The 24,751-nt window shown below is 46.5% G+C and overlaps 9 protein-coding genes across 13 annotated transcripts; 5 read left to right on the forward strand and 4 right to left on the reverse strand.

Moving 5' to 3' along the window:
- On the forward strand, positions 1–2,257 carry BDCG_02621 (Atypical/RIO/RIO1 protein kinase). Its single transcript, XM_045418169.1, has one exon. The coding sequence runs from the start codon at positions 116–118 to the stop codon at positions 1,799–1,801; it is 1,686 nt and encodes a 561-aa protein (XP_045274807.1). The 5' UTR covers positions 1–115; the 3' UTR covers positions 1,802–2,257.
- BDCG_02622 lies at positions 204–5,726 on the reverse strand. Of its 2 annotated transcripts, XM_045418171.1 has the most exons (3): positions 5,387–5,700; positions 2,889–5,069; positions 1,801–2,810 (listed from the first exon to the last, which is right to left on the reverse strand). In XM_045418171.1, the coding sequence occupies exon 2, from the start codon at positions 4,792–4,794 to the stop codon at positions 3,028–3,030; it is 1,767 nt and encodes a 588-aa protein (XP_045280115.1). In that variant the 5' UTR covers positions 4,795–5,069; positions 5,387–5,700; the 3' UTR covers positions 1,801–2,810; positions 2,889–3,027. The 2 variants fall into 2 exon arrangements, with proteins under 2 accessions (XP_045274808.1, XP_045280115.1); XM_045418170.1 differs by having other exon boundaries at positions 204–5,069; positions 5,387–5,726.
- A 107-nt stretch (positions 5,727–5,833) lies between these two features.
- Positions 5,834–9,492, forward strand: BDCG_02623 (E3 ubiquitin ligase complex SCF subunit sconB). Its single transcript, XM_045418172.1, has 2 exons — positions 5,834–6,724; positions 6,820–9,492. Exons 1-2 carry the CDS (start codon positions 6,272–6,274, stop codon positions 8,509–8,511), a joined length of 2,145 nt encoding a protein of 714 aa, XP_045274809.1. The 5' UTR covers positions 5,834–6,271; the 3' UTR covers positions 8,512–9,492.
- A 33-nt stretch (positions 9,493–9,525) lies between these two features.
- Positions 9,526–11,184, forward strand: BDCG_02624 (uncharacterized protein). Its single transcript, XM_045418173.1, has 2 exons — positions 9,526–9,781; positions 9,908–11,184. The coding sequence occupies exons 1-2, from the start codon at positions 9,616–9,618 to the stop codon at positions 10,174–10,176; spliced, it is 435 nt and encodes a 144-aa protein (XP_045274810.1). The 5' UTR covers positions 9,526–9,615; the 3' UTR covers positions 10,177–11,184.
- Positions 9,538–13,836, reverse strand: BDCG_02625 (uncharacterized protein). Its single transcript, XM_045418174.1, has 4 exons — positions 13,670–13,836; positions 12,687–13,590; positions 11,806–12,605; positions 9,538–11,691 (listed from the first exon to the last, which is right to left on the reverse strand). Exons 3-4 carry the CDS (start codon positions 12,426–12,428, stop codon positions 11,304–11,306), a joined length of 1,011 nt encoding a protein of 336 aa, XP_045274811.1. The 5' UTR covers positions 12,429–12,605; positions 12,687–13,590; positions 13,670–13,836; the 3' UTR covers positions 9,538–11,303.
- Positions 13,622–15,948, forward strand: BDCG_02626. 2 transcript variants are annotated; one of them, XM_045418175.1, is made up of 3 exons: positions 13,622–14,291; positions 14,657–15,390; positions 15,608–15,948. In XM_045418175.1, exons 1-2 carry the CDS (start codon positions 14,050–14,052, stop codon positions 15,324–15,326), a joined length of 912 nt encoding a protein of 303 aa, XP_045280116.1. In that variant the 5' UTR covers positions 13,622–14,049; the 3' UTR covers positions 15,327–15,390; positions 15,608–15,948. The 2 variants fall into 2 exon arrangements, with proteins under 2 accessions (XP_045280116.1, XP_045280117.1); XM_045418176.1 differs by having other exon boundaries at positions 13,919–14,603; positions 15,608–15,736.
- A 417-nt stretch (positions 15,949–16,365) lies between these two features.
- Positions 16,366–17,218, reverse strand: BDCG_02627 (uncharacterized protein; the record flags this gene model as incomplete). The annotated part of the gene is made up of 3 exons (XM_045418177.1): positions 16,366–16,650; positions 16,679–17,152; positions 17,186–17,218. The coding sequence occupies 3 exons, from the start codon at positions 17,216–17,218 to the stop codon at positions 16,366–16,368; spliced, it is 792 nt and encodes a 263-aa protein (XP_045274812.1).
- A 730-nt stretch (positions 17,219–17,948) lies between these two features.
- On the reverse strand, positions 17,949–18,605 carry BDCG_02628 (MFS transporter; the record flags this gene model as incomplete). Its single annotated transcript, XM_045418178.1, has 3 exons — positions 17,949–18,130; positions 18,253–18,399; positions 18,572–18,605. The coding sequence occupies 3 exons, from the start codon at positions 18,603–18,605 to the stop codon at positions 17,949–17,951; spliced, it is 363 nt and encodes a 120-aa protein (XP_045274813.1).
- A 162-nt stretch (positions 18,606–18,767) lies between these two features.
- Positions 18,768–24,596, forward strand: BDCG_02630 (laccase 3). 3 transcript variants are annotated; one of them, XM_045418180.1, is made up of 11 exons: positions 18,814–19,720; positions 19,805–20,399; positions 20,521–21,746; positions 21,818–21,917; positions 21,973–22,024; positions 22,089–22,162; positions 22,225–22,312; positions 22,375–22,739; positions 22,799–23,235; positions 23,332–23,571; positions 23,695–24,194. In XM_045418180.1, the coding sequence occupies exons 3-11, from the start codon at positions 21,498–21,500 to the stop codon at positions 23,854–23,856; spliced, it is 1,767 nt and encodes a 588-aa protein (XP_045280119.1). In that variant the 5' UTR covers positions 18,814–19,720; positions 19,805–20,399; positions 20,521–21,497; the 3' UTR covers positions 23,857–24,194. The 3 variants fall into 3 exon arrangements, with proteins under 3 accessions (XP_045280118.1, XP_045280119.1, XP_045280120.1); XM_045418181.1 differs by having other exon boundaries at positions 18,819–19,720; positions 19,805–20,332; positions 20,391–21,746; positions 22,799–23,232; XM_045418179.1 differs by having other exon boundaries at positions 18,768–19,720; positions 19,805–21,746; positions 23,695–24,596.
- Positions 24,597–24,751: the final 155 nt, after the last annotated feature.

The following is a 24,751-nucleotide window of genomic DNA, read 5'->3' on the forward strand; positions in this document are numbered from 1 at the left end:
TTCCACTACTCGAAGTGGCATAATTTTGAAGGAGGGGTAAAGACAACGCCCCTGGCCAGAGAAGCTATAAGAGGAGCAAGGCCCTCTTACGATTTTTTTCCTTTTATCTTTCATTATGGCTGCAAATACGGCGGTGACAGTGCCTGTTGCGACCGATCCTACGGCTGTCTTGGATCCTACACAGCAACAAACCCCGCCACAACCGGGTGATCAAATCGAAGAGGATGAGGAATACTACGATGATATTTTCGCAGATGAGGACCTTGATGAAGACGAATTCATGTCCTCCAATCCTGCGGACCTTACAAAATCATACAACAGACAACGTCGGCTAAAAGAAGTCTCTGCGGACCCAAATGCCCCTAGATCAAAATATCCCAAAAGCAACCCTCAGAAACCCACGATTAATACGCAAGCGAATGTCGACGACCAGATTTCTTCACTCTCGCGACATGCGTCAAAATTACGCCTTGATGACCTCCAGTCAGGTCTGGGAGGGAAGGGCGATAGAGGGGTAGATAAAAGCGACCGGGCAACATCAGAGCAGGTGTTAGATCCTAGAACGCGCATGATTTTACTGCAGATGATAAACAGAAATGTAGTGTCTGAGGTAAACGGTTGTCTTTCTACAGGCAAAGAGGCAAATGTTTACCACGCCGTATCTTGCCCAGAAGATGATGGCGAACCACTCCAACGAGCTATCAAGGTCTATAAAACTAGTATATTAGTTTTCAAGGACAGGGACAAGTACGTCAGTGGAGAGTTTAGGTTCAGACAAGGCTATAATAAGTCCAACAACCGGTCAATGGTCAAAGTATGGGCGGAAAAGGAGATGCGAAATCTCAAGCGTCTTTACTCCGCAGGAATACCATGTCCTGAACCTCTCTTTCTCCGACTTCACGTTTTAGTCATGGGTTTTCTTGGAAACTCTAAGGGGTTTGCAGCCCCACGATTAAAGGACGTGGATCTTACCGGGCCAGACCCTGAGGAACAGTGGAAAACCCTTTACATCGAACTGCTCGGGCATATGCGCACGATGTACCAGGAATGTCGATTAGTGCACGCAGATCTAAGCGAGTACAACATCCTCTACCATAAAAGTAAACTCTACATCATCGACGTCAGCCAGAGCGTGGAGCATGACCACCCACGCAGCTTGGAGTTCCTCCGTATGGACATCAAGAACGTCACGGACTTCTTCAGACGGAAGGGAGTACACACCCTCTCAGAGAGGACTATATTCGAATTTATCACGGCTCATGATGGGCCAAAAGCTACCCCTAGCTCCAACTATATGTCAGAGGCATTGGAGAAGTTATTTGCCACTCGAGAGCAAATGGAGGACGAGGGCGGTGCCGATGCTGATACCAACGCACAAGATGAAGTCGACGCAGCCGTTTTCCGCCAGCAATATATGCCCCAGACGCTCGAGCAGGTATATGATGTGGAGCGTGACGTGGAGATACTACGGAAGGGGCAGGGCCAGGACCTAGTATATCGTGAACTGCTAGCAGACAAAGGCGACGCCACCTCCCGGGTTCCGGTGAATGGCAATGCGGAAGAGGAAGGATCAGACGAATCTGGAGGAGTTTCTATATCAAATGAAGGGTCCGAGTCGGGCTCTCAAGTTGAAGACAAGGATCTATTTGCCAAGAAGCCTCCTAGAGGAAAGCGGTTTGAGGACAAGGAGGCGAAGAGGGACCATAAACGGCTTGTGAAGGAGGAGAAGCGCGAGCAGCGAACGAAGAAGATTCCGAAACACATTAAAAAGAAACTTGTCAATGGGTCAAAGAAGAAGTAGGGCTATGTGATTTTTTTTCCCCTACCACCATTTAAGGATTGGTTTGAATTGCTTCGATTGGGTACGTAACGGATTTTGCATGGTTATTAATGACATTGGCATGAATATGATGCATTAGATGATAGAGGATTTTTAATTACAATAAACTCCTTTTCACTCCGGCAGCGTAATCGACCAATTGGGAATGGAGGAAGTATACCTCTGGCGCTGATTTGCCTCCAAATAGCTTTTATAGGCATAAGAACACGCATCTAAGAATGAGACAGTTAAAGGTACTCCCACTAGTAGGAATTTTAGGCAGCCCCTGGTTCAGGGGGTAGCAACTGTCTCCTAATTTTTAAATTTCCGAAGGATTCACTGCATTTCTCCAATACTAACATACAAAACCGTAATAACCCATCAGAGCTCTCTTTGATCCTCATTCCTCCTCTCATAAAAAAAATACCCCGATTCTCCCGCATCACAATCCCTTCCTCTCATCTCCTCCCCGTTCCAGACGATTCCCTCAATAATACGGGGAGAAATACACTATGTTCCTGCGGTGAATGGAAAATATAGGTATAACTGCCCCACCAACTGACTCATGTTCACAGGTATGTAAGTAAGCCAGGCATATTGAAAAGAAATAGCGAGGAAGCGGGCGGAGAGAGCGGATAGATAAGATGTCAATGCTGAAAGATTGGGTGATTTCTTTTCGGGAGAAAGGTTGGAGCCAAACGTTTTGAAGGGCAAAACAGTGGCCATCTTTTTTGATTTCATCATTTGGGTTTTTCATAATTGGACGTTGCACGTCTTGCTGGGATTTCGGTATTAAAGGGAGTGTGGTTCTTTAAGTAAAGTAGAGGAACTGCATATGGATGGGCATTTTGTGGTGAGAACAAGAATGTGTGTCAAAGGAGAAAATGTAACAGCATCATCGGTTTCTGAAGTCTTGTCTCATTTTCTCATCGCCGTTACCTACTGGGCGGCTGAAATTTAACAGTATAAAGATTATGCTGGTCGGGTGATGCTGTCGGCTGTTAAATTATGAATTGCTGGAGAAACATCTCTGAAAGGACGTAGGGAAACTTGGAGGACCGGTACTGACTCTTTCTAGGGGTTGTAAAAAGCTGGAAGCATCCATCGAGTTGGATGCCGTAATACTCCAATGCGATATCTATAATACCCAAGCTCAGAGAGCAAGTGAAATTTGAATATTATCTTCATATTTCCTGAATACCATGAGGTCATGGTGGAGAAAGCCTTGGCCCTTTCGCTCGTAGCTTTAATCGCGCCAGCGCTTGTTGGACAACATGTTTGGGCAATTGTGGTATGCTATCATCGCTTCCACCAACATCATCATCGTTCTCAACAGCAACAACGGCGGTGGCATCACCGTGTCTGGAACTTGCAGGCATATCAACAGCAACGCCCTCACCCACATCCCCACCATCATCCCCGGCCCCATTCGATTGCTCATCTCGTTCCACTGCCTGTTTCTCCGCAGACATGTCAACAACTTCCCCTCCATCATCCAGCTTCCCGCCAGAAACTCTTTTAAACTCTACCCGTGCAGGACATCGACCAAGACCCGGCCAGATATCCGATGGCAAGTAATCTCCATACTCCGTCCTAAACACCTCACGGGCACGCGCGTCGTCCTCGAATAACCTGTTGAGCTCTAGTCTCGTTTTTTTGAGGACCTTGTCAACAGCGAAGCGGACAGCTTTACGACGTGTAACTTCCATGATTAACCTGTCGTAAGCGTCTAGGAAGCCAGCGTAGAGGCTACGAAGATCGACAAGCTCGGCCATGCCAGCCTGGATATGCTCCTGCTCCTCGTTCCAGACCCGAGTAAAAGCGTGCGCTTGAGCGATGTAATCGGCCAACTGTGACGAGGCTAATGTTGACAAGCGGTGGAAAATATCTGTGGTCGATGTGTAGATGGAGTGAAGCGCATTGCGGTGCTCCAGCACCCGTTCAAGAGTTGCTTCCATCTCAGCGATGCGGTCCTGGATTTCTAAAACGACATCTTCGGCTTCGGACGCGTCTTTTGTTAACACGTTTATCATTTCTTGATATTCTGTTTTTGTCATCGGTTCGAGCGGTGCGTGAAGGTTGCCACTGCCACTGTCATCTTGGATTTCATTCCCAACACTGACTCCTACCCCAACACCTGTTGGGAGATCGCCGGTGATAGAGCGAGCAGCAGCACCGCCACCTTCAGTATGCTTTACGGCTGTTACACAGAGGTCAAAATGCCTAACCAAGGATTCCAGGAGGTCAGCCATACCGCGGGCATGGGCCTCCAGGGAACGCAAAAGCTCCGGGATATAAGATGGGGATGGAATGCTGACTCGTGACGCGGAGGGTGATGAAGAAGACAAGGATGATGACGAGCCCAAGCGCCTTTTAACTACATCGCGATATTTGCTCAAAGCTTGGTGGATTGAATGGATATCGTTGTCGAATGCACGGTTAGACTGATCTAGTTCAGCTTGTGCAGCGTTAGTATTATCAATCGAGGTCTTTAGCAACGACTGAAGATCTTCCACGCCGCGATCATCGACGAAATCATATAGGGTTTTTGGCTCCTCCCCTGCGGGTCTAAACGCAGCTTCGACTGTCGTATCGCGCAGCATGTCTAGGGTTTCATTCAGCCGCTCGCCGACGGTATCCATTTCCTTGAGCGCAGCCGCAAATTCCGATCGGCCCTGATGGGCCACTCGCTCAACTTCAGTTCTCACATCATATAACAGCTTGAGCTGCTCATCTAGGCCCCGCCTAAGAAAGCTGGTGCGTGACGATATGATGACACTCTCTTCCAGAGCAGCCCGGGCAGTAGTAACGATTTCATTGGCTCGCCACACATGATGAATAGACGATAGAGAGCGCTTTGCTGCCACTAGATGCGAGACTAGAGTTTCCAGGTCGGGCGGCTGGGATGAAATACTGGCTTCCATGTCATCCATTTGATCTGCACCCAGATGGACTTGATATGGCGATGGTGACATCCTGAAAAAGTGCAAGGAAAATTTATCTCCTCTTCTCTTTTTCTTTTTTCTTACTTCTTTTCCCCTCCTATTTTATATTTCTATTCTTACTGCGTATGATTTTGCAGATCCTGGGGTGTCTCTCAGATTTCGATTCGCCGTAAGTTCGGTCGCGGCTGTGTCGAGCTAATTGGGATTACATGGTTTTGAGTCTGCGGTACGGGGGCGATCGGATGGGACAACGTATCTACCTCGCTATCTGTGCCCGAACATCAGCAGGGTACGATATCATCATCCTAAACAGATATTAGCAAATGTCACGGGCCTTTAGAAGTATTCCTGAGTTTTTTATAGGTGCGAGCGAGATATCAAGGATGGGAAATTCAGAGAAAATTGCGAATCGCGATGTAGGAGAACCAAACTGCAGAGGCGATAATACAAGGTTTGTAAAATAACTCCCCCTCCAAAGTTGGAAAAGGCTAAGGTTAATAAATTAATATAGAGAGGGCGGGCGCTAACAGCTCCGCTCCATGGTATACAACCATCAAATTCAATCCATTGGCAGGATTCGAAAATTGTGCGATTCGAGGAGAAAATAAGGTGTTCGGCTTACCGGAGGAAGACTATACTTTCAACGTGCTCCGCGTATGAGCCTATACTATCTGGACTAGGAAGCGGGACACTGCTAGATCCTCTGCTTCGCTCTGTGCTGCTGTAGTCCAAGGTGGGTAAATGAAAGAAGTCGTCGCTTTGGGTTAAATGTAGGCAGGCTTCTCCAACTAGCTACTACAGGACAATATAATTCTTAGTCATGACAAGCAGGTAAAGAAAGCCAGTAGAGCATCATGTTATTCAACAGCAAAGACGCCATACACAACCTGGTTACTAGTAACTGTCTGAGGTAAGTGATGTGACGTTGTTGATCGCCGATATCAGAAGTTGAGCAAACGACGTCGGGGACCTCGGGAAGCTCAGGAGAGTGGTCACGTGCCTCCAATACCTTGGGGGTCAGAGAAGAGCGCTATACTGCATCCGGCCTAATGGCCGATGGCACCAGATCCGCCTCTATCGCGTCAGGGTGTGGCAACCGAGACAGAGACTGTTGAAGAACCGCGGACGATCCAGCTAACAACAACTCCAGACGACCAGCGACCAGGCGACCAGACTACCAGGCGGGGTTATATCTATTGCGAAACCTCCCAAGTCGACCGAGGCGAGACATGGCTACAGAGGTCACTATAGGCGACAGGATAGAGAGCTGTAGATAGAGTCCCTTTGTGCCGTATTTCCGTTTCGGGCAATATCTCTCCCTCTCGTCGCCGATTTGCTCACAACCACTCCGCCGCGGAACATCCCTACTTCTTGCTCCTCCTAACCATCCCAACCTCGCAATTTCCTACCTATCCACCATTAAACTATATCCGCTAGCAGAATCTAGCAATATCCTGCCTGTATCGTCCAACTAGACTATCAGTAACGGTCAATTTTCGGCCCTGCCATGCAGCTCATCAGCCTCTCGACCATGGCGTCGAATTTCGCCGTCAACCCACCAACTGGGGCCATCGACGGTGCCACTCGTCCCCAGGCGCTCAGACGGGATGCTGACGGCTCTCCCCGAAAACGAAGAAAACTATCGGAATCTACCCTCGAACCCGATACCTCAGATATTCGCCCTTCAACGACTTCGCTACCAGATGCCTCGCAGTCACAGCAGGACTCAGAAGAGACTACTGTAGACGATAACATGTCCATGATCCCATCTCCACGTCAAGCGGATAAAAATATTGCCCCGTTTCTTACCAAGCATATCCGTGATCACTACGCGCCAATGAATCGATTCGAACCGCAAAAGATTGAACGGAATCCCAATTCTAAGTACTGCTACCGACACAGGCCGGACCTAAAATGTCGACGCCAAGCGGACGAGTTGACAATGGACCAGATGCAACAGGTATGTGGATTTAGTGGAAAGATCAGAAATTGAAAAAGAAAGGCCATGTCTCTGGTTTTGTTCGACTAATTTTGGCTAATCTGAAACGCATTTAGGAACTGCACACCCTCTCCCAAGCTGACCAACGAAGTATCGCCCACTTCTGGTCTATGTTTTCCGCCGCTCCGTCCAAACACCGAAACCTAATGCTGCAGGGTCTTCTTGCTCAATGCTGTTTCCCTCAGCTCTCCTTTTTGTCTGCTAGCGTTCGCGACCTGATCAGAATCGATTTTCTTGCTGCCCTACCAACGGAGATATCTTTCAAAATCCTTTCCTACTTAGACACAGTATCGTTGTGTAAAGCGGCGCAGGTCTCGCGGCGTTGGAAATATCTTGCTGACGATGATGTCGTTTGGCATAGGATGTGTGAACAACACATTGATCGCAAATGCCAAAAGTGTGGATGGGGTTTACCGCTTCTGGATCGAAAGAGACTCCGAGATTCTAAACCCCAGATTCAAATGCGGGCTACTGGACGCGGTGTAGAGAAGGAACCGTTAAATGCCATGACAGAAAAAGATCACGACCTAAAAACCTCTGGGAAGCAACTCTCAATCCTGTCAAATTCGTCGAAAAGATCACAATCTCCAGGCAATTGGCATTCAGGCGCTGAAGACTATTTCAAAACTCGATTCCGACCATGGAAAGATGTGTACAAGGATCGATTCAAAGTCGGCATCAACTGGAAGCACGGTCGTTGCACCACGAAGATATTCAGAGGCCACACGAATGGTGTTATGTGTTTACAGTTCGAGGACAATATTCTGGCTACGGGATCATACGATACCACCATCAAAATCTGGGATACCGACACAGGGCAGGAGTTACGCACTCTACGTGGTCATCAATCCGGAATTAGATGTCTCCAGTTCGATGACACCAAGTTGATCAGTGGTAGTCTTGACCGGACTATTAAAGTTTGGAATTGGCGCACCGGAGAGTGCATTTCGACCTATACGGGCCACCAAGATGGAGTTATCTGCCTCCACTTCGATTCCACAATCCTTGCCTCCGGCTCGATGGACAACACAGTAAAGATATGGAACTTCGAAGATAAATCAACTCGCGTCCTCCGCGGCCACAATGACTGGGTCAACTCTGTCAAAGTAGACACGGCCTCTCGTACGGTATTCACCGCCTCGGACGATCTGACCGTCCGCCTCTGGGATCTCGATACAGGCAATGTCATCCACTCCTACGAAGGCCACGTCGGGCATGTCCAACAGGTCCTCCCACTACCGCGTGAATTCGAATTCGAGGAACACGACGCTGAATGCGCAGATGACGGCCAAAGCACGACTTCAGGTGATGAATTTCACCACCACCACCACGATCCTTCATCTGACCAACAGCACCAGCTTCGGCCCGCCCGTTCCCCTCCACCCTCACACTCGATGTCACCATTATTTAACGAGTTATTCAAAGATGGACGCCCCTATCCGCCACGATACATGCTCACGGCCTCTCTCGACTGCACCCTTCGCCTCTGGGAGGTAACCACCGGGCGATGTCTGCGGACATTCTTCGGCCATGTAGAAGGTGTATGGGCTCTGGGCGCAGACACTCTACGTCTTGTCTCTGGTGCGCAAGACAACATGTCTAAAGTCTGGGATCCTCGCACTGGGCGGTGTGAGCGGACTTTTACAGGCCACCATTCAGGCCCGATCACTTGCATTGGCCTGAGCGATAGCCGTTTTGCGACTGGCAGTGAAGATTCTGAAGTTCGCATGTATAGTTTCAGAAGCTGAGGGATTTGTCTGTCGATATTGGTTTTCTTGGATATTAAGGGCGGTTTCTTTTATAGAAATCCGGTTCTGTTGGGGCTTCGCACCGGTTTGCGGTCAGGAGTTTACTGTTCTTGTCCCAAAATTGCATAGTCGGTCGGGGCCGGGGGGCTTCTGCTTAGTCAATGCATATATAGGTCTTCCGTTTTTACATACCACCATTTGTCTTTGTTACATATTACTATTAATTCTGTTTTTCGGTGTTTTTTTAAAAAAAAAGAAGAAATGAATTAAAAAAAAGAAATGAAAGAAAAGGAAAAGAAAAGAAAAGGCTTTGCAAATGAGTGCACATCAGGCTCGTGTGTTATGTACAGCAAAGAACAAGGGCACCTTATCCCAGCACATACATGGTTGTTGGGTTATAAATTATATATATCTAGATATATAGCCTCTGTCATACATATTTCACAGTTCATTATATCAATATCCATACATTTGTTTGTTAAATATTGTGAAAGGTTTTGAAACACTGAGAAATATCAGTACTTCCCTCAGAGGTTATGGGAAACCCTGTCCTTGAATTCATGCAAGGATACATCTTATGAGAAATGCATTTTCTCTTCTAAATGTTTGATTTGTTTCCTTCAATGAAGTGGATAGGTACAAACCATGTGTCTAATACATCACACTGTCTGTGAATCCATTGCAGCTACTCGCATTTGCTTCTCTAGAGGCATATTTAATGATTTAACTAACATGAGTGAAATATCCTGCACAATTCTACGATCAACTACCCAAGCGACTTCCAAAGTTTGCCCAGTCTATCAATGAGTATAAAAGGGGTGCGTATTCATTTCTTAGTTTCATACATAACTTCGAGTTACATCTATCTACCCACACATACCTAGGGATATAAAGCAGGCACAGCAGAAGAATAAGAACTGTTCTCCTTTCTCTTTCCCATTCTACGATATCGATCATTCTGTCTTTTTTTCTTTTTTTCTTTTCTTTCCTTTTTTTTTTGTCGATGCTACAGTAATCAGATTCTTCCTCCGCTTCAATAAGGATAATAAGGATAATTATACCCTTGCACAAACGAAAGGGAGAAATTCCCTTAGTCGAAAAAAAATGTATCATGGATCCAGAAGACGTAGGTTCGGCGAGGGCTCACCGAGAGGGCCAACACAGGCGGCCCGTTGGAGAATAATGGCGATGGCAACCCTCCCTCCCATTTATGATATCCCGACGATAGAACCTCCACCTCCATACCAACAATTTGAAAGGATACCGGAGGGTGAGTAGGAGATTGCCTTGTGTCTTCCCCCCATTTTTATCATTTCCTTGCACCTCAGTTTTCAATTTCTGGAGAGACAAGTTCCCGAATCGCCTGGACGATACGCTGATTGCATAGAGGAAATAGCAGCCCCTGGCACTCACGAAGCAAGCTCCTCGAGAAGACGAGGAATGTGTGGCACGGGTCTAGATAGTTCGCAGCGAACGACGGTAGATGATTATGATGATGAGGATTATTCTGTGACCGTGTCCCGGATGGGTGAATCCCCAGTGGGCGGACGAGCGCGTAGGACGGCAGGCGATCATCACCCAGAAGGAAACGAAATATTAATTATCCCGCTACAAGATCAATCTTCTAGTTCTTTTTCCGGTCATCATCGCCGTGCACCTCGTTAGGAAAGGGAAGAGATATTATTAACTTTCCCACGGCAAAAGGGTTCCTATAGTCAGGATAGAGATGAGATATTAATCTATCCGGGCAAAAAGACTCTAGGTGCTAGGCATCCCAGCCTTACTCCCCGCCTCCCGCAGGATAGGGACGAGATATTATTGATTTACCCGGGAAAAAAAAAATTTTCTGGTGCTCACTAAGGTCGTTGCAGAGGCATGATACCAGCTCCTTCGCTGCTAGTATGATCGGTAATAAACCAATGCCAATGTGGCATTTATGGACGTGTGATTTTCTTTCCAACGCAGCCGCGTTCTATGATAGGAAACATCTGCAGGGTATCGGAGGGAATGTGAAGGAATTCATCCGCTTCAGGCGCCTGGTTTTCACAAGGTATAGGGCCGACAGGCGCGCAACATTAACGTTTCTTTTCTTCTTTTGCTTTTCCGTTTCTCCCCTATTGCGCGTGACTGGAGTGTACTGTGTTTCGAGCGCAACCAATGTTAAGTATTTCCTTTATGTCTTTATATCGGCCCTCTAACTTGTGCTAGGGTTTTCCTTTTTCGCAAACTGAGACGCCTGCTCTCCAGTTTGTCAACTGTTTCTTTTTTTCCCTTTCTTTTCTTTCTGTCTGTCCTTCCCTCCCGGCCCACCTCTCTATTTGAGTTGTCTGCGACAGAATTGACGTTGAGACCTGCCTGGGAAGTCATCATTCTTCAAAGGAAAACTTTCGGTTCTTTGGTTGTTAAGATAATATGGCGAGTTAAGTTAGCAGATTTAGGAATGAATCCGGAAATTGACGTGGATTTGCAAGGAGTTGTAAAATATATGGGGGGAACAAGGTCATTTGACAATCACAGAATAAGTTTGTTTTGAAAAAAAGGCTACATACTGGCACACTGTGCTTTTCCATGAACAGGTGTAATACGGGGTGATATCTTAGATATCTATGAAGTTCAATATTTATGTACAGTACAATCTTGTATGATCTTTCCCTTGTAGGGTATGAAGCAAAGAAGAAAAATGAAAGAAAAAAATAAATAAATAAAAGAAAAGAGAGAGAGAGAGAGAGAGAGAGAGAGAGAGAACTGTATAATACATTCTAAAATCCCCAAACCCCCAATATCCATTATCCCTAAATCCTCGCATTTCCCTGCGCCCTCGCCGCTGCCATCCGTAGCCGTCGGCGATAATGATCGCGGAACTTCATGCGAGTCAAAGTTCCGTATCCCACAGCACCCAAAAAGACCCCGGACCAAATACCTGTTATTATCAGGCCCGTGGGGAAGATACCTAGAGTCGTGCCTGGCAAGACGAATGCTGTGGCTGCAGCTACAATGTCCGGGAGTCTGGAGCTGACATCGGGGACGGTGATGTTGACAGGGGAGTTGTCTTCATTTGTGAAGAACCCCGCAACGTATGATAGTGTGTCGGAGGATAATGTGGTCATGACGAGTTCCTGGCTTTGTGGATTTGAGGCGCCGACAGTTATGTTGGGGATTAAGAGGACGCGGAGATCGTCTCTGTAAGTGTCGGGTTAGGAGGCATTCTGCGTCTTCAAAATACGAAGACGGGATACTCGGGAAGGTTTGGGATTACAGAGCAGCGATGGAATTAGTCTGGAGATAAAAACATACTGTGCAAGTTTGTCAAGTTGTAGCAATGTTGATATTTGTCCGAAATGGCGGAATTCCTGTAACAATACCATCTCTTGCTGGCCGTCTAGTGTGTCGTCAACGAGTCGAAGGGGATCCGAAATTGTAGCCTGTGGTATGTTCATTTCCAATGTATACTCAGAATGTGGGATTCCCGCAAATTCGCCCGAGGGTTCATTCACTTGATAAACTCTGAGATCAGCTTCGAATGCACCGGTTTCTTTGTCAAAATAGGGTATATTGAAGCAAGCCGCCATGCCAGACGGGTTCACAACACTCTCCAAGTCTTCAAGAGCCCTGAGGCAAGCCGTCGTTGCGGACGCGTTGAACTGCTGTTCATCAAATACAGGCGCTGAAGCCAATTCTGAGGTCTCTGCTGGAGGATTCTGTTCCGTGGGGGACTTCGGAGCATCCTGCTGAGGTGATGGTGCTCTCTTCTCTAAACCAAATCCAATATGAAGCCGGTCAAAGGCATCGCGAAGGGTTTTTTCATGAAGATTCATAGATTGGCGAAAAATTGGCAGTTCCAGCGTATGTTTCGGGAAAGCGGATTGAATAACTGCAAAGATTGTGAAAGTATAGAGGGGCACTGATGCTATTCGCATCGTGGAAGGCCTATTTCATATATGAAAGAATAGGAAAAAGCATAAGTCAGGCGAGAAGATGGCTGGGAGCTGGTAATTCAGCGAAAGTGACGAAGGCGCCGAAGTTGACACCGACGCGCAGAGGAGAAAAAATAAAAGCCACTGGCCACCAGGGTCAGCAGTTATTAGCAACACCAGCTATCCGCAGCGAGAAGAATGTGAATTAGCAAACATGGTTTCTGAGGTAGAATAAATTATCTGATGGTTTCCACTACTTACAGAATAACAAGAAAGAACCTAAAATTGAATATTAACCCAAGTAATGAATAGCGACGGTAGGTAACAAGGAAGGAGAAAGAAGAGACCGAGGGAATCCATCAAAGGCCATTATTGATATCGTTGTGGCCAGGACGAAGGACAAGGGCTTCTTCATCTTGTTTAGAATGATAGGCACTTCTAAATCGAATCTGGAGCATGGAATGCATCATGGCATAGGCGCTAGCAGAGCTTGAGCAGAATTGTGTTGCACAGCTGAGAGCGCGAAGAAAGTGGATGGGGCAGAGCATGCCACAACTGATGTCGCACCGTTTCAGATCTCAAAATAGCTTGACGTAGTTACTGTGTAGTTACTGCGTAGTCCTAGTGGCGGCAGCACTCTGGTGGATTCTAAATCCTGTCCAATGAAGCTCTGCTCGCATCCTAGGCTCGGGATTGATCTGATTTAATGGCCAATCACAAGAGAAGACTCCCTTTTTGCATCGGATTCGATCTTCGAGGCTTGGAATCCCAGCCCAATAATCCTTGAACTCTTGATCAAGATCGAGACATGGGAGCCTGTCGGCCTGGTGCTCTGCCGCAGGCCAAAGGATCAAACTCTTGACGTTGCATATTGGCAGCGAGGTCAACTTGGGGGCAAGCCGGCGTATCAGATCCTAGTCTCATGCTAGCGAGGGTCGTCAGCGTAGGGCATCAACTACAGCGTACGAATAATGCGTAATGTCCCACTCCATCTTGGCTCCCTCTCCAAGTTCTATTTTAGTTCGCTTTGTGGGTTATGACGAAGTTCGTTTTGAAGTTAGCACCAGACCCCCCACGACGTCGGCGCCAAATCGCCCAGCGGCTCATGTTCTCGATGCCAAGAATCATCGGGTGCTGTATCCCGTTACGCACTCACTATTCCATGCTACATATACTTAAATATCATCAATTATCATCTGGATTCTGGATGCAAGTGCTGCGCTGCATGATGTACATGTACATACAATGCTCTAGGAAACAACGTTGGAAGTTAACTATGCCCAATAGAATCTATTGGGTATTGGCATTTAGGTATATCAGCTAGTTGCCAAGAAATGCAGCAAAACACAATTTATAGCTTGCAGAACAGTATTCGTATAATCCAAAGCGAGGGTGAGTTTGTTGGTTGGGAGAAGGATGTTCAGGATGTTCAGGATCAAGTTTATATAGTTATCCTTCTCCCAATCCAAAGGTTACCTAGGTATCTTCCATGACCACGTGATATGGCAACCCCTAATTCGTATTTCTCCAAGCGGAATTTCATTATTGAAAAAGATGTCAAGGCAGAATCGTTGACGCTGGAAACCCACCGAGTAATGTATGTACAGTACATAGATAGGTGCATATGTACATGTACATGTACATGTCGGCCTCGATTACTTTCAACAAGGACACCAGAAAGAGAACAGCAGGGGGGGTGCCTGCCATTGGGAAGCCCATTATCAATAACCACTTGCTCCTTCTCGTCCAGCAGCTGGGTGCATGGCATAAATATCTCTCCCTGTTCAATTTTTCTCTTCTTCTCTTGTGTTTTCCTTTCTCGCCGCGATATATTTATTTATATATATGTGTTAAATATCCGCTTCGGTCAGTCACTCGTTTACTGCGTAGTCACTTAAAGTCACTCGTTTATTGATTGCTTGCTCTCTATTCCTGTCTTCGCGCTCCTTTTCCTTTTCTTTTACATGGGAGATTGTATTTGCCATTCCATTGGCGTCACTTGTTTTTCGAACTCGGTTGCAATGAGTTAGAGTGATTTTTCTGTTGCTCCGTTTCGTTTCTCCCATCATCCGTTCAATAAAATATGTTTTGCGCTGCTGCTGTGCCATACCTCTTTACCTAGCTTTGTTGTCCTGCGGATCGCAAAGAGGGAGCCACATTGGGGTGCGCACTGCAGTAGTAAGTGACTCGTGGCTGTCTGGATTATATAGCATACACTCACCTTTTCGCAGTCGATCCAAAACCACATCGGATACCATGAGATTCCTCATGGTACTACTTTATGTAGTTAATACCCTCGGGAGGATCTGTTGTACTTGGCTAGGTTGTCATCGCAGGAAGAAAAGGCGATATAGGCCGCGGTCGGAAGATGAGAGCCACGAGCTCCAGGGACAGGGAGTCCACCTCTCTGGACAGGATAGATCGCGCCAGGGATATCATTTCCGAGAAGCAAACCAGCCACGTCGTCAATTGTCTGAAGTAGAGCGTGCCCAAGTCGCGATGGCTTTGGGGAATCCACGCTATCCTCTTCCACGGCAGGCTGCTCCAGCGCCTGCTCCAGCGCCAGCTCCAGCTCCAGTGCATGCTCCAACTCCAGTGCCTACTCCAGCTCCATCCCCAGCCCCAGCCCCAGTGGAAGCTGCAAAAGGGTCTTCAGAGAGTATCCGAGTCAGAGACATTCCTCCTGCGGTCGACGGCCATCAATCAGACCAAAACACGGATGCCGCTACCAGAGAGTCAGATGCCACACAGCAACAAACAAATGAACCCCGAAACATCCAACCGATAAACACCCCTGTGGCTAAGCCCTCTGCCCAAATGACAGAGGATGAGATCAAGGACAGGGTGATTTCAGAATGCAATCCCGTTGAAAGTGAAGACTCTCCATCCAGCCCTGTTTGAAACCGTCGCAGCATTGACACAACAAGATGCGAAGCGATATCAAAATGTAACTCCCTGCTTGATGGTGAGTCCCCTCTCCCTTTCCCCTTCCCTCCCCCAACCAAAATAAGAAATAGAATAAAATAAAAGAATACCCCTCAGCACTGCATGTTGGAAAGTCTGGCCAGATTGGAAGAAATCTTCAGAACTGCAACTCTAGTTGCATGGGACAAGCCGTTTACTTTGAAGCCCAACTAACCCGGCTTATGCATGTCTCCTGGACTAACAGTTTCCGTTTTCAGACTAGATAAAAAGGGATAGACTAATGGCGCGGGAAATGTATGAAATGGAGGCGAACAATTTCAAATCCAACCATGGGGTTGTTCGGTGATAGTGTCAAATTGCATGATTGAACAGCATAGGGACTATACGTTCGGATGTAAGTTGTAATAAAGTTTGGGCCTGTCCCCTGAGTTTCCATAATAATAATAATGCTTCATCGTCTTGATGTATATGTTACCAATGGAGTTCTATGGGTTTCTATGGAGTTCACTCACAGACATGTTTGATTCATTCCGCAAACTTTGGTTTTCTGGGCCAGTACGTAGTTTAGTCAATTGAATTCGAAAGTATTAATTCCCGGGAATATGAAAAATCTGAAGTTCTTCGTTGCCGCTGAGTAACATTGAAGTCGGATTGTTTAGGAGAAAGGTGTTAGCTGGGAGTGTTGCTGTTATCATCACTAACGGCGAGGCCATAGAAGTAGAGTACCTCTAATTTGTGTAAAAAGTCGGGTTGATATCTGAGGTGCTAGTTCTGCAGATTGGCACACGTCAAAGTCTAGATTTCTAGCGTTGAGGACGGTAGAGAAAATAGTCTGTAGACTGTCTCTCAACTGCACCGTTCAAGACTCTAGACTGTGTCAAGCCATAAGCATTGATTGACTAGTGCTGTACCGGATAATGTGTGCGTAGGAAGGATGAGGATGTCCCCCCCCCGGTTTTCTTTTAACACATTTCTCTGCTTTCTGCTTTTATATTGATAATAGTTTGGCGCACCGTCAACCATTATACGAAAGTATCAATAAACAACAAATCCAGGCGGGGGCGAGTAGAAACAATTTATACCAAGCCTCGGGCTCTGGCCCTATTACATCGTAGAAATCCGGTCCAATCATGTATGCCGCAATCATCATCCAGCCCTCATCCTCTACCTCTCCATCATCTTCGTCCTCTTCAGCTTTCGCGCTGCGATCAAAGTCGTGATCGCCCGCGCGCACGAGATGAACCCAGCTCCCATCCAGAGTATCATCCGGATCCCCTTCAACCACACTCCACAACGCTTCCTCGTCGACTTGGATAAAAGACATATACCGCTGTGATCTCAAGCCAGTCAAATAAATGCTTTCCGGTCGCGCGTGCCTCAGCCGCCCAAGTGCGGAAGCGAGCACGGAGTTGGTCCCGCGACGCGCCGTCGAGTGTTGTCGGGTCGGACACTAATTTCCATTCGAGGTTGTTTGCAACTTCGGGGGCCACATCGGGCTCCGCCATTCTCTGGCGGGATCGTTCATTGATGATTTGCTGAAATCGGGCCCATGCGTTGTCGTCGCTGTATGTGCAGCGGTAGATTACCCAGCCCCATCTGTCATGTTTGAAATCGCGTAGATGATCACGGATATTTTCGGCGTGTGAAGGAATGGTTATGGGAGAGGACACTAGTTGTGGAGGAGGCGGAATTGATGCTGCGATATGCCCAGCTGTAAAGGAGCGCAGGTGGAAATGGGGTTGTTTGGCTTCTGAGGAGGCAGTTGGATGTGACGCAAATACTCCAGGATGGACATGTTTGGCCTAGTAGCTCTATCTAGGGATAGCTTGTCCAACCTGTAGTGATCGGGTCCATTCGACCTTTTTCATGAGGCAGGTTAGGTTGGCCAGTTGCCAACTACAGGCGCATGGGAATAATTGGTTGATGGATCAGGTTTAGGACTGGCAAAGCCAGGCACGCAAATCTCCTGAAACTTGACGACGAGGGCATTGTCCGTGAATTTTGAAGCTTATGGGGGTGATAGCTTAACTATCCCATCAAGTTCTCTCCAGACATTCACCCTGTATACGTCTGTCTGTGTTTAAACCTTCGTATTATTAAAAACTCTTTTTGTATTATTTTGAAGCAGGGCTAGGTATTATGAATTATTATTATAATTCCCTCTCCATCAAAGAATCAATCTCTTTGGCAAGTTTAGTGAAACATAATCATCTGGATGATGTGCAAGTCAAATAGCTTCGATCAGCAAAGAATATCATTGAATCAAGTTTTAAATACGGAGTATGATCTAGGAGGATCTAGATCCAAATTATCCCATCATAGTTGCTTCTGTCGAAATCTATTTACACCGCCATTTCTATCCACATTGTAAAAAGGGAGTTCGGACATGCCACTGAAATCAATATTGAATTGATGTGCTTGTGTAGTATCACCTCTCCCCACTAAAGCTTATACTTAAAAAGCGGTGATCGATCTCCCATCCTCTATATTTGCTCATCCGTAGATTTGGCATGTATTTCTTCGAATGCAAATGACGAGCCAAAGCCGGTTGGATACTTGGGCTTTTCCTTCTCAAGGTAGCAGCCGGAGCTCTAGATATCAGATGTCTTGTGGCTCGAGCCAGCTGGTGGAGAGCGACGGGGTGTCAACTAGAATGAAACAGCAGGCAACTCCTAGAAGTACGGAAGCTGCGCCTTCAGCAAGGAAGATCCACCCCCAGCCTTCAAGCCCGCCGATACCGTCCAGCTTCAGGACCGAAAATGTACCAACTAAGGCACTAGCTGTATATTTCAAAGGAGAGGACAACTGTCAGTCAAAGGGACACAGATAAGGGAAAAAAAAAAAAAAAAAAAAAAAAAAAAAAAAAAAAAAAGCCCTGGCGAGATTTAATGGCGGGACATACTCCAACCGAGCAGAAAGCGGATAACTACAAGTCTAGTGAAATTTTTCACGACACATGTGAGTGTCATGACAATACTCCAGCCAAGGGTCAGAATTCCAATATACGTCAACGGTCGCTTAAATTTTCCAAGAATGTTGCTAGGAACCTCTATATGCAAGGGGTCAGTGTGGTGCTAATTATCGCCGAATCATGCATGACATAGGCGATCACTCACTGCAAAGCACATGGGGACGAAAAAGATGGCTAGTGGAATATTATACTGAGGTCCAGACATGTGTAGGTCCTCCAAAATCAATATTTGCCCGGTCAATGTAAGCACGGGTTTCCACAAACTCTTCACTGGAAGGCTCCATGGTGCTGAATGAGTAAAACGAGAAATGTAGTAAGAAATTAGCAATATCGGGATACGCCGGTTTCGAGATGGCCAAGCCGGCTTTGCAGGTCCCACAGGATCAACACGGCAGAGTCTATCCCGTAGTCAGTAGTAGTGGCAATCGGCTTTCCACCCGGTTTCTCGGGCTCCGATCACGGCCCCTCTACTAACACCAGAGAGTTAGTACTGAAGCAATAATCTGCTGGGTATTTGGGGCCCGGGCTTCCTGAAGAAGACGCCGAGAGTTCTCCGTTTCCTGATAGTTTGCTCGTGGTAATTTTCCACAGATTAATTTTGCAGAGTGTTTTGTGTTTTTCCTGGCCGCATCCCGGGCAGCATGGTATTCTAGTTGCCAAGGGCATTGTCCCAAACCCGCAACCATTATTAGAAAATGTCAGTGCAGAAAGAAGCAGGGACGTTCTGCCTGTTGTTTATCTTATGGAGTGCCAATAAAAGGAGCAGTCTGTACCCTTCCAGAATATCAATCTGTCCCCTGACAAAATAGTGAGGGTTGCCAGAAGGGTGAATCCCAAAATACGGAATCTCTCGGACATATTTCGATGCAAGGGATATCTCGTGCGGGCACAAAGGGGGGAATATTAGCACGTTGGCCTATCGGGCGAGTCAATGGGTAATAAATTGGGCAATCACTGCTCATGATAAGCTCTGGGGACACGCCCAACCGGACACCGTTCGAGGCCAATGCCCATGCAGAGGAAATACTGCCATGATTGACGTGTGCAAGCTCCTCAGCTCGTGGTGTTCGGGCTTGCAGGAGCAATAGATCACTAGATAAGCGGGTTCACTGTTGTGGCTCAAGGCTAAAAGGTGGTGGTTTGCCGAGCCGCAAGCCCAGGTCGGACCCGGCAACCTCAGCCAACCTCTCACCTCCTCCTCCTCATTGACGACGCTTTGGTCCACCGCTCACCATTACCCCGAATTCGCTAATCTTCGGAATCAGTTCTTGAAATATTTCCCTGGGACAGTGGCTACCCGCCATTCTGTTCCCGTCACCAAGGAAACCAACGATGTGACTTTCCAGCCCAGAGCGAGACCTGCGTGTGTGCTCGGGGTTGTTGATGACGGTGCTACTCTGTACGTTCATGAGACACATATCCAAATACCTAGCTCGGTAACCTTCCTGAACACTGCCCAAGCTGATCAATGATCATGTTTCAGAAATTATGAAATAAGGCCTCAAAGGGCATAGGCTTCGCAAGGAACTCTTACATATCTGCTACCTTGGCGGCCAATGTAGCTCCATCGTGAGGCTTCGCCAACAACTCGTTTCGGGAAGCCCAGGTTCGACATGGCAAATCATGACGTATTCACCACCTATTTGACAGTCGGCAAGCTGATTATGGCCTCGTGCTCCAAGTACGGCGTACGTACATATGATATTTATAGACCACGGCGCTACCTGTCGAGTTTAGATCCTGCCATAAGTCCCTACAAAAGATCCAATAACATCTCGACAAGGCCCTTTGGTTTTCGGGACCAATGCGATTCAGGCCTTATGACGAGATCATGCTTTCACCGTATTATCTTAATCTTTTCTTTTGTTCTCTCCCTTTCCTATTCCTCAACTATGATTGTGCAACTCGAGAGACCCTCTAGCATCGAATTTACGGCTTCGTTGCCACGGCTCCAGGCTGTATATTTCGATGGCTAAAGCAAGAGCATTCATAACATGTCCTTGAATCTACAGTTAGTAGGACCGGCTTAGTCCTGAAGTCCATGCGTTTGCTTTCTAATTTCGAAACAGCTCCTTGCGGTATGTTCGATTGTCCCAACTCGCGCTGCCTACCCGCAGGAAAATAAATATTCCGTGGCATATTATGCTACTATTTTTGCTTTCAGGTCCGTGTTCTAAGAAACCCGATCTACTGATTTAGATTATTGTGGGGCCCGATTCATTGCGGTCCGAGTCGTGTCTGACTTCCCATGCGAACGAAACTTGCACATGTACTACTCTGTCCCTTCCAGCCGGGGTACATTGAGTCACATATAGAGGTGCAAGAGCCACAAATCTGCAATATTTCATATTTCTTGTTAAGCGCCTTTTCATTTTCCTCAGGATTCATCCTGAGGACAATCTGATTTTAAACCGAGCTTGAGCTGGTCTAGAATCCTGCGATGGAGCACTCTGAAATGATTTCCTTGTTAGAGTCTTCCGAATTCCGGTTGTTTATAGCAACCTATACACGTCGTCAAGGAACACAAGAATAATATCATCCTTTTTTAGCCATATTCGGCTCATGGTATTCTTGACATACGCATGCCCTTACCTTGGCGGGCGTCCTACATGGTTCGATGTCGTTCTCGTATAGCCATCTGGAAAGGACCTCAGATGCCATGATATGGATTACTGAGGACTGTGGCGGTCTCGATTACTTCTATCCCTTTGTATGATTCCGACGCTCGTGTGTTTTTCTTCGGCTGGAGTTCCCTCTTTCTGGTATCCTATTGGTCCTAATTCTAACGAGGCTTTTGCTTCTGTGCAATTTTGGTCATCGCACTTTTCTGCTGCCGTCGATCGCGTGCAGTCTGTACCACATCTTTCATACGATGGACACCGGTACTATCCCTTACCTTGTCCTTGCCTCTATACATGCGACCTCAATCTCCATCAGTTCAATCCCGTTTGGAAAATATAAAACTCCATTATCAACGCTCTTAATTCCTATGTTAGAATGTTTATTTTTCCTTCACAGTCCATTATATTAATTCTTGTGCCTCTCGTTCAATAAACCTTACATATTTGTCTTAATATACCTGAAGATCCGTTCCCCTGCTTAACGAACCCTCATATTGACTTTTCTTGTTGCGATTAACAATCCCCCCCGGGTTGCTGTTATCATTATACCAAGCTATGACTTCACGAAGGAATACAAGCTTAGACTTGTCAATAATCATTTACTTCCTTTGGATACTTTTAGGTTCATCAATATGTGCCGCCCAGTCGAATACATATCATCCAATTTCCGCGAAAGGTCCGCCCGGGTTTGTATCAGATAAACATTGCAAGAATAGCCCCAAGAACCGCGCCTGCTGGGGTGGAGGCTTTGATATCACTACAAACTTTGGCACGAAGTGGCCGGAAACTGGAAAAGTGGTCGAGGTTTGCCGCCCTTCCTTTGATCCAAAACCAAACTCAACACAAAACCTTCCAGCTGACTTCCGCTTTGTTAGTATCTTCTTGAAGTAAGCAATATAACTTTAGCCCCTGACGGGGTTGAAAGGCTGGTCTTGGCGATAAATGGTCAATTTCCAGGTCCAACCATTCGAGCGAGTACGTCAATCAATCTCTACCGTTGTGTAGTTCGGTTCCTAACAAATATTTGCAGACTGGGGTGACACTCTTCGAATCCATGTGAAAAACAATCTACAGAATAATGGGTGAGTAACAATGTCTATTTAATAAACTTCTGTTAATTTTATTAATGACGGCTGGGTTGGGAAGAACAAGCATACATTGGCACGGAATTCGTCAGCAGCATACTGGCCATCAAGATGGGACAAACGGAGTCACAGAATGTATGTTGCCAACGGCCGATATCGATGTTCCACAACTCCACTAGCTAACTCTCAATATGAAGGCCCCATTGCTCCCGGAGCATCAAAAACGTACGAATTTAAATGTACTCAATATGGGACATCATGGTATCATAGCCACCATACTGTACAGTGAGTTCCATGTCCCATGATTTTAACTTGGAGCTTTGGTTGCTTAGATTAAAATTGCACAGGTACGGCGATGGTGTTTTAGGGGCCATTGAGATCTCAGGGCCAGCTTCAGCCAACTATGATATTGACCTCGGAACGATGCCTATCCAAGACTGGTATTACCGCACAGCATGGGAAAATGCACTGCTTGGCATCCCTCCTGTTGCTGAGAATGGCTTGATTAATGGGACAATGGTGAACGCAAATGGCGGAGGGAAATATCACGAAAATACAATTCAAAAGGGGAAGTCATACCGCTTACGATTGATAAATACATCAGTAGACAATTATTTCAAAGTCCATTTGGATAATCACCTTTTCACGGTAATTTCAAGCGACTTCGTTGCCATCCTTCCATACCAGACTGACTGGCTGTTTCTTGGGATCGGTATGTAACAAAATCATGCTCATAAATTTTATTCATCCCACATACTGACAAGGGAGCAGGCCAACGTTATGATGTAATCATTCACGCCGACCAGGAGATAGACAACTACTGGTTTCGAGCTGAAGTTCAAAGAGGGTGTGGTGAGAACGCGATGAACGGGAGGATAAAAAGTATCTTCAGATATAAAGGCGCAGAGCCGAATGCGGAGCCCACATCAGTAGCAAGCAACTACACGCAAAGTTGTGACGATGAACAAGGTCTCGTTCCATTTGTTCCAATTGATGTGCCATCGGAGCATTTCATCCAAGAAGTGAAAGATCTTAACGTCACCTTCGAGCCTGAAGTTACTTCACCAGGCCAAAACATAGTTCACTGGAAAATAAACGGGATCCCTATTGAAACAGACTGGGAATATCCTACTCTTCAATATGTCCTTGATCGAAATACAAGCTTTGCCCCGAAGTTGAACGTAATCGAGTTACCAGAAGCAAATGTGGTATGTCTCCCCCTCCAAGACGCTTCATTCTCTTTTCTTTCCTTTATTACGAGCACTCTCTCTACTAGCACAGGCTCTAATATTCGTTACGAATAGTGGACATATTGGATTATCCAGGCTATCCCTGGCAGCATCGTTAACGTTCCACACCCAATCCACCTGCACGGCCATGACTTCTCCGTTCTCGGTACAGGGAGAGGCGACTTCCCCGGGCCCGAACGACTCAACTTCACGAACCCACCTCGTCGAGACACTGTTATGTTGCCTGATCGTGGGTGGGTGGCCATTGCATTTCCGACAGATAACCCCGGTGCGTGGCTAGCACATTGTCACATCGTAAGTTGGAACCTTTTGTTTACTTCTGTACCTAAAAAATTTTACTCAAAAATAATATGCTGCGTATAATCCTGCCAATGAATATATCTAACTAAACGTACCCCGGCGGGTTCTATACTCTAGGCATGGCATGCGCACGAAGGGCTTGCAGTACAATTTGTCGAACGTTACTCGGATATTGCAAAGGCACTTGACATCCCTCACACATGGCACAAGACCTGCGAGCAATGGACAGATTATATCGTGAATGACGCTATATACCAGCAGGAGCGTTCCGGGATTTAGCACAGGGAAAAACAGGGTGAGGTACCTCGCCATGAAGATATATTTGCGAAATTGCCCTATTTCAAGGTGATATTTATTTTCATTTTTAGTTTTTTATTGGCTATGTATAGTACCTGCTCAAAGAGAACCTGCTAATGTGAGAGGAACGAAATTTATCGGGAAGCGGGGCTAAAATAGGCAACGAGGGACTCTTCTCCATTATTGACAGTTTGTTTGTTGTTCTATTGTGAATTTACAGTTGATATTACTTTCCTAGGATTTATTCATCCACATATCTCGTATGCTTACAAATCAAACAACGTTACATATGCTTCCCTTGTGACATAAATATATCCAGTCTCCATTGAAGACCACATAACTTATTTTATTTATTTATTTATTTATTTTGCATAGGTCTCCCATTTACGACCCACGGACGAACACTCACAACCGCCCCTGCATCACTACAAGACCAGCACCATTCTAGTAACTGCCCAGATCGGGTCTCGTTTAAGACCCGGGGAGAGCAATAATAATGCAGGGGTTCGATGTTTTCATCCTGTCGATCTAGTTGATCATTTTAGCGGTTTCCAACTAGCTACCTCATCTCAAGACTCTACTGCGTAGCAGAGATAAGTGTGTTTGGGCTAGGGCCAGATAGCGTACTTTTAGAATAGAATCCGTGCAACCGGGTTATGAGGTATAACCTCTAGTTATATATTGTTCCCGCAACCTCTCAACTGCAACAGGCCAAGCCGGATACCCATGCGGCTAGAAGCCAGCACACACTCTTCGGTTCTGCCGTGGTTGTTCGGACGTAATTTCTCGAAAGGTTCGACGCCCAATCAAGTTCTTTATGCAAGATGCGGAGTGTGAACGGGAGCTGCATCTGCAGGTACACGACATAGCGCAGAAC

The sequence above is a fragment of the Blastomyces dermatitidis genome, assembly GCF_000003525.1.
Source record: "Blastomyces dermatitidis ER-3 genomic scaffold supercont1.3, whole genome shotgun sequence".
In the NCBI taxonomy this organism is placed as follows: Eukaryota; Fungi; Ascomycota; class Eurotiomycetes; order Onygenales; family Ajellomycetaceae; genus Blastomyces; species Blastomyces dermatitidis.